Source organism: Branchiostoma floridae, unplaced genomic scaffold (genome assembly GCF_000003815.2).
Source record: "Branchiostoma floridae strain S238N-H82 unplaced genomic scaffold, Bfl_VNyyK Sc7u5tJ_1338, whole genome shotgun sequence".
Lineage (NCBI taxonomy): Eukaryota > Metazoa > Chordata > Leptocardii > Amphioxiformes > Branchiostomatidae > Branchiostoma > Branchiostoma floridae.
The window spans coordinates 111,544-122,080 of record NW_023365702.1 but is presented as its reverse complement, the minus strand read 5'-3'; the positions used below and the strand labels follow the sequence as shown (position 1 = coordinate 122,080).

Sequence of the window (10,537 nt, the reverse complement as noted above, 5' to 3'; positions counted from 1 at the left end):
CTTTGAATTGGTCTTTGTGACTACATTCCTTGTTGCCCAGTAGTTAGTAGCGCTTTTGGTATGCTTGGGTTGAACAGAAACTTATCAGAAAACGACATAACGGAAGCCTTACAAAACACAAGTCACAAGCATGATACTTGCTGAGTAACTGTTGACTTATTTGGGAAAAATTTGAATCATCATCAAAACATTACTTGTATACACATGTGTTTGTCTCAAGCCTGGTATTTATTCGCATAGGAACATTCTGTTCAAACGGTGTTTACGTGTTTGTTTATATGCGACGTCTCGTACACAATGCAAAGTCCGGCCGGGGAAGCAGATCACACCTTGTCACTAATTATGCAACGCTAGACTGTTTCTGCCGCGCCCTCCCGGGGGACTTTTTTGGTATGATAATGCGGAATGTAACGGTGATAATGGCGATACCACAATCAGATGCATTTGTTCCTGTTGTATAACAAGCCAATCACCATTTCTTTTCATATACATCCTAATTACTTTGACGGACGCATCCATCAAACATGGATGCTTTAGCTATCTCAAAATTTGATGGGATTATTCTTTCTCTTTTTCAGAAGGCGGGTCGACATTCTCTGGCCGTGTCAACAGCTGGGAGAACACTGGACTACAGGAAGGGCACAGAAGGAATTGAGCTGGGAGGGATCAGGGCGCGCGTAACTAGCCTGAAAAGAAGCGAAGCACTGTCACTAGTAGAAAGGAGACTTTGTGCTGTTGCGAGAAGCTGTACATACTGAAACTATAAGTCATGTTAGTTGTACTTTACAAGCTGGATTCACTATCTGTATCCTGTAGCCGGATGTGGAAATTCCTTAGAGTTGGACATCGCGAAGACTTTGATTTGTAATAGAAACAGATATTCGTAGAAGCAAGATTAGCCACAGACTCCCATGTCAGTTTTACATAAAAGTCAAATTGCATTCACGTTTGATCCTATATTCTATTTGGAAGTATAAGAAGTCATGTGATGATATTGGCGGTTAAAGGATTCAACTTTCCCTTAACATGATTAGATAACAGGGACTCTCTGTACATACCTGGTATAACCCATTCTTGTTGCAATATTGTATCTGTATACATATCATGTGGCAGACAGGATTCGGCCTCGATGACATTACGTCTTTTAGTTCTTCTCAGGACTGGTTTAGAATAAGATTATTCTGTGCATTCTTTTCTATTTCAAATCGTGTTAGCCTTTTATAAGAAAGTAATTGGGCACACATGATATTGTGATTTGTCAAATGTGCGGAAAATTCATTAAAGTGACTTTGTATCTGCAGAAAATCCCGTTTTGGATTCTTTATGATCTGATCATACGAAGAAATCCCTAATAAACGACTTCGCATCCGCGGCAAATGCCGCATTGGGATTCTTTAGGATCCGACCATGACAAATATACTAGGAAAATCCTTTTAAAAACGACTTCGCATCCGAGGGAAATACCGTTTGGGGATTCTTTGCGATCCGATCATTCCAGGTATTCAAAGAAATCCCTAAAAAAAAACGACTTCGCATCCGTGGAAAATCCCATTTTGGGATATGTTTGAGTCTTTTCATTCCGGATCACAAAAATCTTAATTTCGGATATTTTAGGGATCCAACTCGAATCCGTTTGCATTCGCTAGCATTTGTTACAAATACGCAAATATCCCTGCTCGGATATGGCTACATCCGATACCCTTTCCCCCAGTGCTTGTTCTACATTTCAGGTTTGTAGTTCAGCTACAACCTTGGTAACAAAAGAACTGGTGAAAGCAGTTATTGTGTGAAGAAGACTTTTTTTTGTCACTGGAAACCACTGCGTGATATTATTATATTTCTTATTGCATATGCCCTTTTCTAAAATGCCAAGTTTTCCATGTCGTGCAAAATAGCAGTTCAACTTGCAGAAAACTTGTTCAAATATTTCAGGCTTGTAGCTAAGCTGTAACCTTGGTAGCAACAGATCTGGTGAAAACAGTTATTGTGTGAAGAAGACTTGTTTCAGCACTACTATATAAGATCTAAGATGGTTCGTTGTATTACTCTAGATTTACTTATCAGGTATCTGTTATACTTGTTCATGTAGGTAGATACATGTAGTTACCTTTCATTGTTAGTTTCAAGTGTTTGTTAAACATGATTTCCTGCATAGTTCGGATAATGGTCCCTAACTGCCGGAAAACTCTAGAAATGATGTAAGGACAAAGGGTTTATATCCTAATCAACAGAACATTTCTTTTGGGTTTTATTGTTCAGTCACATTTGTTTAGTTCAATAAAGTTGTTTGTTTTATTCACACTTCTCTGGAGATGGCATTTGAAGAAGCCGATAGATAGAACAAAGGCATAGTTGTTTATTAGTTTTATGTAAAGAAACCAGTCAGGCTACAAGTAAAAGACTTTTGCGTGCAAAAATTGTAAGGAATGCACCTAAAACCATTCATTGTTCAATAATAGTTACTCAAACAACTAGTTATGATTTTGTAAACGGACAGAGGCTTCAGACTGACTGTTGTATCCAAGATGGGTTTCTATCCAAGACATGCTTTGAGGCACATCCTGGATATCCAGAACATATCAATACATGTACAATCCATTCATGGCCTTCTCAAGTTATGCTGCTCATCTGCTTACAAGCATGTACATAGATACACATCTACACAAACACTGACATACATACACACAAACATACATACATACACACACATATATATATATATATATATATATATATATACGTACACACATACAAACACATACACATACACATACATACACACACACATTCATTCATACACATACATAAATACATACATACAAACATATATACGCACGCACACACATACATACATATGCACAAATACATACATACATACATGTACATACAAACGCTACCAAACACAAAAGAATACACTATCACCAGCATTTTTTATTTCATTAAGTTTTTATTTCATTTAAATCTTTATGAAGAGAATAAACAACATAATTCCATATAAGGCACTACTTTCAACATATACCTGCGATTTGTTTTTATTTCCTGAGCAGAGCACCAGATTTTCGGGTGCAGATACACTGAAGATCGCTAGAAGGCATCACTACACAAGACACAGGTACTTTCCGGTATTCTCCAAGCAGATCCTACGGTACCATTAGACAGTATGAAAAGCTAGCAGAGGAGTGAAGCCAGCCTAGGAGTGTGTATGTGGCCGTTTGACTCCCTTTGGCTGGCTATTTTTCTTGGCCATCTTTAATACTATCTTTGATACAACAACAACAACAATTATCTTTATATATATGGCACTGTAGGATCTGCTTTGAGATTACAGGTACAGGTCTGGTTTCCAAAGGAGGCCTGAAATTTTAAGCACGTTGACTTTCAACAAATGGAGCAACAAAGCAGAATAAAGATATAACCAGTGTCAGTCTCCAAGAAAGAAATGCCTTGTCTGCACGCATCTTTACATTTAAATTCCAATTGAGCGTTATCGCGACAACTATTGGATAACCAGGAGATGATGGTTGACCGAGGTCATAGTATACTTCCGGGTCATGAGACGCAACTTCCTGTTTTCCGGAGAAACGGCGTGGGCTTGGAAGTTTTTCTTCGTCTCGAAGATCTCGTCAACATTTAGCGGTTTTAGGGAGCCAACGGACGTTTTGCTCAAGTCTGCTGCTGTTCAAGTTTGTTCGGGTAAGACGACCTCTTGTGTTTTGACACTAGAAGCTCTAGGTTTGACAGAAAACTGAAACTGAAGCATTTTGTGAACGCGTTGCAACTTCTTTTTTGGGGAGGGGGGAAACAGAGGTAAAAAATCACATGGTTCTGACAACTGTGTTCGCTGGAAGATAGACCATAGCTTAGAGGAAAGAATTATACAAACGTATGTTTGAAATGTTCCAATTTTCTGCCCTCAAAAATAGGAAGAGAACATTTTGATACGTGGAGGCAATTATGCAGGAAGAAACGTAAACAACGAGGGCCTGTGAGGGGTTTATGGGGTACCCTTTGTTAGGATTCCCGATATTATTTATTCAAGGGCAAGTGAAAAGGCGTGTCTATTTTTGTTAAATGTATTTTCTCTTTGTTAGTAAATTCTGCAGTGTTCTTTTGTGTGAAAATGTGTCACACTTGTATGATTGGTTTTATATCCGTCAGGTTTTTCTATAAAGTAGTCAACAATAATATTAACATAGACGCCAGCAATATTCTGAAGCCTGCCCAAGGGCACACCCGGGGTAGTCACGACTTCAAATATCAACACATATTCGCACGCACCGATATCTACAAACATTCTTTTTTCCCACGCACAATTCCCGAGTGGAATGCCCTGCCTGGCACGGTTGTAAGCGCTCCCAATGTTGAGCACTTCCGTGCCAGGCAGGCGGCCTGCCCGCCCTAACCCGGGAGCCTCAGCTCCCCCCCCCCCCTCCCTACTTTTGCCCCTCGCGGGGTCATTTGGGGGTATCTTATGCAGATGCAGATGCAGAGGTGTACCTCAACTTCCCCCGTCCGCCTCCAGCTCGGAGCTTCCCGCCGTTCTAGCATCTGGTGTTCATTATGGCGTGTTTGAACTAACTCTTAGGGGAGTTTCAGTACTAGTTACGGGTGGGTGCCTGTACGGAAAATTCAGGTCCAGAGGATTTATTTCCAGGTCCGGACCTAATTATAAAACTTCTGAATGGGCAAATTAATGGTCCATTTCGCAACAAATGCATCTGTTTGATGGAGTATCAGATTTCTCCTGGCATTTTAGAATTCTGTCATCATGTCAACAAAGCTAATGACTCTGTTAGACTAAATTTGTTTGTTAAAAGAAACTTGGTAAAATTTATCCTGCTTTGCTCTTGTTTATACAGAACTGTGGTTTGTGATAGCAAAACCTGTATTGATTTCGTAGGCATCAATAAGCGCCGCCATGTTGGATGTTTATTTTCTTAATTTGGACGGTAAGCCCCAAACCCATGAATGCTTGCCGGCACAATCTGTTCATTTTCTGATAGGTCTAAAAGTAGGTCCAATGTTTTTTTTAGGCCTGTCTTTTTCCACACCAATCCAAAAAAAACAACAGTTTTCGACCCACTGCTATTCAGTAACTTAAAATGCTGGAGGAAGGCTTCACTACTTCTCAGTCTTTTTTTTAGGAGATTTATACACTGGAAAAGGTTTGGCTTGGACACTAATGTATAAGTTGGTATACTTAAAATATTAGTGTCTCTTAATCCTAATGACAATTCATCTTTTCCCTACAAAGCACTCGAGCTAGCAAGATGGCTTCAACGAGCAAAGTGCAGAGTTTGGATGACGTCAGGATAACTGCAGAAGAGGATGTTTCTGTGCAACCTGGGAGTAGCAGAGAGGAGAAACCCTACATGTGTGAGGAGTGCAGCAAGCAGTTCAGTCAGCTGTGTAATCTGCAAAGGCACATGCGGACTCACACAGGGGAGAAGCCTTATAAGTGTGAGGAGTGTAGCAAACAGTTCAGTCAGCGGGGTAATCTGAAGACTCACATGCGAACTCACACAGGGGAGAAACCCTACAGGTGTGAGGAGTGCAGCAAACAGTTCAGTCGACTGGGAAGTCTGCAGAAACATATGCGGACTCACACAGGCGAGAAACCCTACAGGTGTGAGGAGTGTAGCAAACAGTTCAGTGAGCTGAGTAATCTAAAGACTCACATGCAGACTCACACAGGGGAGAAACCCTACAAGTGTGAGGAGTGTAGCAAACAGTTCAGTGAGCTGAGTACTCTGAAGAAACATATGCGGACTCACACAGGGGAGAAACCCTACAAGTGTGAGGAGTGCACCAGACAGTTCAGTCAGCTGAGTCATCTGAAGAGTCACATGCGAACTCACACAGGAGAAAAACCTTACATGTGTGAGGAGTGCAGCAAGCAGTTCAGTAGGCTGGATCATCTTAAGGAACACATGCGGACTCACACAGGTGAGAAGCCTTACAGGTGTGAGGAGTGCAGCTGGCAGTTCAGTGATTTGGGTGCTCTAAAAAATCATATGCGGACTCACACAGGGGAGAAACCTTACAAGTGTGAGGAGTGCAGCAAGCAGTTCAGTCTACTGAGTAATCTGAAGAAACACAAGCGGACTCACACAGGGGAGAAACCCTACAAATGTGAGGAGTGCAGCAAGCAGTTTAATCAACTGGGTCACCTGAAAACTCACATGCGAACTCACACAGGGGAGGAACCATACAAATGTGAGGAGTGCAGCAGGCCGTTTAGTCAGCACGCTCATCTTAGGAGACACATGAAAACTCATACAGGTGAGAAACGCTACAGGTGTGAGGAGTGCAGCAAACAGTTCAATCAACTTGCTGATCTGAAGAAACATATGCTGACTCACACTGGGAATAAACCTTAGTTAAGTGTGAGGAGTGTAGCAGGCGGTTCAGTTATCTAAAAAACATGGAGACTCGCGAGAAACTGTACAGGGGTTAGGAATGCATTAGGCAATTCAGTCGACTGGGTCATCTAAAGAAACACGTGCAAATGAGAAAGTGTCAGCTGTTCAGCAGACAGTTCTGTGAACTCACAAATACGAAATCTTAGGACCAGGCATGTGGAATAGAGATGTTGGTCACAAAGCAGTTTTGTCAATTAACATTTTTTCACATTTTTGATTAGTAGTCGAGACATTGTATAGTCGCTATCTGATTGTAACTCCTTGAACTGTTGTAATAATGTTGCTAAGAAAGGTTTAACTTTTACTTTTATTTACTTGTTGATTTCTTATCTGAAGTTCCCAACCTTAGATAAATTAGAAAAGTATGTTTTGTTCTTTGTGAAACTTTGTTTTTGTTATTTCGCATGCCCGTTTGTAAAATGCCAAGTTAACCATTTACTGATTTAGTGTGGAATAACAGTTCAAGTTACAAAAATTTTGTTCTATATTTCAGGTTTGTAGTTTAGCTTGGTAACAATATAACTGAAGAAAGAGTTATTTTGTGAAGAAGACTTGTTTAAGCACTACTACTTATGATCTTAAGCTGGTTTGTTGTACTAATCTACCTTTACTTTAGTGTTAATCTTAACGTTATCAGGTATATACTTGCCTAGTTCATGTAGTTTTTAGGGGTATCAGAAGCTGTTTTTGAGGCCTGAATTTGTCTTGAAAATTCACATTGTAGAAGTGTTATTTTAGGTTTTATTGTTCTGTAATTTTTTCATTATAGTCATTTGTTTTGTTCAATAAAGTTGTTTGTTTGATGCACACTTGTTTGGATCTGACATTTGAAGAAGTCAATACATTTAGTATGACACTAGCCGGTATAGCCATAGTATGTAGGGGACTTCTTTTACACAACCAGTTTATACTCACTTTGTGCATGTTTCGATATCTGAGGAAGGTGTCTGAGAGTCATCGAAATGTTAGCAAAGTGAGTAAAATTTGGTTGTGTAAAAGAATTCTGATATATTCTATATTCTACCAACCTGATGAAACTATTTTCCGAAATGGCCATTGTAGTTCATAAGTATAATGTACAGATGACTGTGTACAAACAAAACGCTTTTTATGCTCCCAAAATTGAAAGGAACGCATCTAAAACCATGAATTCTTCAATGATTTTGTAAACAGACGAAGGCTTCAAACTGATTGTTTTCATCCAAGATGTGCTCCTTTCAAAGACATGATGAAGACATGCTTTGAGGCACATCCTGGATATCCAGAACATATCAATACATATAAATAATCCATTCGAGTCTTCTAAAGTTATGCTGTTCATCTGCGTACAAGCACATACATACATACTTTCAAACATACACACAAACATATATACATACATTAAGACACACACACACACACACACACACACATACATACATACATACATACACACAAACATATATACATACATACACACATACGTACATACGTACGTACAAACACACATACATACACACATTCATACATACAGACAGACAGACATCCACACACATACATACAAACGCAACCAAACACAAGAGAAAACAGTGTCACCAGCATTTTTATTTCATAAAGTCAATACATTTAGATCTTAATGAAAAGAATAAAACAACATGATTTCATTTAAGGCACTACTTTCTAGTTACATTTACTTGCGATTAGTTTTTATTTGCTGAGCAGAGCACCAGATTTACGGGTGCATTTACGCTGAAGATCGCTAGAAGGCATCACTGCACAAGACACAGGTACTGTGCTGTAATCTCCAAGCAGATCCTACGGTAGCATTAGACAGTATCAAAAGCTAGAAGAGGAGTGAAGCCAGCCTGGGAGTATGTATGTGACCGTTTGAATCCCTTTGGCCAGCTGTACCCCTTGGCCATCTTTAATACTATCTTTCATATGGCATCGTAGGATCTGCTTGGAGATTACAGGTACAGGTCTGGTTTCCAAAGGAGGCCCGCAATTGTAAACACGTTGACCTTCACCAAAATGAGCAACACGGGAGAATAAAGATATGACCAGGCTCGAAGAAAGAAATGCCATGTCTGCATTCATCTTAACATAAATCCCGATTGAGCGTTCTCGCGACAACTAGTGAATAATCAGGGAGGATGGTTGACCCAGTACCGTTACGTACTTCTGGGTCATATGACGTAACTTCCTGTTTTCCCGAAAAACGGCGTCGGTTTGGAAAGTTTTTCATCGTTCCGAAGATCTCATCAACATTTAGCGGTTTTAGGGAGTCGACGGACGTTTTTGTGCAAGTCTGCTGGTGTTTAAGTTTGTTCAGGTAAGACGACATCTTGTATTTTGATACTAGAAGCTCTGTAGGCTTGACAGAAACCTCGAAAGTGAAGCGTTTCGTCAACGCGTCGCAACTTCTTTAGAGGGAGGGGAGGGCAAGGTATAAACCATAATGGTTCTGCCGTGTGTTTCCACTGGAAGATACACCATAGCAAAGAGGAAAGAGTATGTTTGAAATGTTCCAGTTTTCTGCACCTAAAATAGTGAGAAATGATTCTTATACGTTGAGGAATGCAGAATGAAACGTAAACAGCGGGGCCTGTGAGGGGTTTACGGGAGGTCCGTTGATAAGAATTTGGGGGTTATTTATTAAAAAGCAAGTAAAAATGCCAGTCTGTTTTTATGTATTTCAAAGTCAATTCTGCAGTGTTCCTTGGCGTAGAAATAAGTCATACTTGTATGGAAGGCACGGATTATGTCTGTAAGGTGTACCTCAACTTCCCCCGTCCGCCCCCAGGCCAGAACTTCCCACCTTTCTAACATCTGGTGTTCATTATGCCGTGTTTGAATTAATTCTACGGGGAGGTTCAGTAGTACCACTGGTAGGGGTGAGTACCAGTATAGAAAATTCCATTCATGGAACTAAATCCGGACCTGAACCCGGACTTGTAAATGGGCAAAACAATGGTTCATTTTGCAACAAATGTATCTGTTTGATGATCTTATTTCTCCTGGCGTTTTAGAATATCGTTGACTGAATGTCAACAAAGCCTCAGTTAGACTAAATTTGCTTGTAGAAACTTGGTAAATTGTATCCTACTTCGCTCTTGTTTATTGGTTTCGTAGGCACCAGTAAGCGCCGCCATGTTGGATGTTTACTTTCTCAATTGGGACAGTAAGCCCCCAAACACATGAATGCTTGCCGGTATGATCTGTTCATTTTCTAATCGGTCTAAAATCAGGTCCAATAATTTTTTCAGGCTTTTTCTCGACACCCGTCCAACAAGAAAAAAAAGATTTTGCACCAACCGTTATTCAGTAACGTAAAATGGTGGAGGGAGGCTTCACTATTCGTCAGTCTTTATTTTTGCTAGGAGATTTATACAATGAGTTGGAAAAAGTTTGGCTAGGACACTAATGTACAAGTTGGTATACTTAAAAAAAACATCTGCCACAAAGATGTGCCCTGTGTGGCAGAGACTATCATTCTCGTATAAGACTGTTAAGCCGTAGTCGACGCTGTACGGCGGATATCAATTAGGATTTTACCATATATATATATGATGACTTAAAAAATTAGTGGCAGTCTGCAGTACTATGGCGTGCAGCCGTGGAACAAGCTCCCTTGCAAGTCACGAAGCCTGATGAAGTTCAGGACATTTAAAGTGACTTATACCTAATTGCTTAAAGTAATGCTATTTTTACAGCTATGTTGTTATTGAATGTCTTTGTTGTTATTGTGTTGTTTCTATGTATGCCCAAGACTGCCTGAAAAGCAGGTCTAGTCTAACTCGAGTTGTACTTTCCTGGTAAAATAAATAAATTGAAGGGAAAAGTGAAAAATTAGTGTCTGACGACAATTCATCTTTTTCCTACAGACGTACCGCTTGAGCAAGCAGGATGGCATCAACGAGCAAAGTGCAGAGTTTGGATGACGTCATGAGAAATGCAAAAATGGATGATTCTGTGCAACCTGGCTCTAGCAGAGGGGAGAAACCCTACAGGTGTAAGGGAGTCGGCCAGGAAATTTAGTCAGCTGGGTAATCTGAAGAGACACATGCTTACTCACACCAGGAGAGAAACCCTACTAGATGTGAGGAGTGCAGCAGCTAGTTCAGTCAGCTAGTTCA

At 40.2% G+C, this 10,537-nt stretch overlaps 1 protein-coding gene across 1 annotated transcript in view; it reads left to right on the top strand.

Annotated features, from left to right (window-relative positions):
• LOC118407415 (zinc finger protein 208-like) overlaps positions 1-10,537 on the top strand; it is a gene marked incomplete at its 5' end in the record, with an annotated part of 15,469 nt that overhangs the window by 3,689 nt on the left and 1,243 nt on the right. The window contains one exon of the mRNA XM_035807890.1: positions 5,255-6,282. Coding sequence (XP_035663783.1) covers positions 5,255-6,282 — 1,028 coding nt within the window. The remainder of the gene's footprint in view (positions 1-5,254; positions 6,283-10,537) is intronic.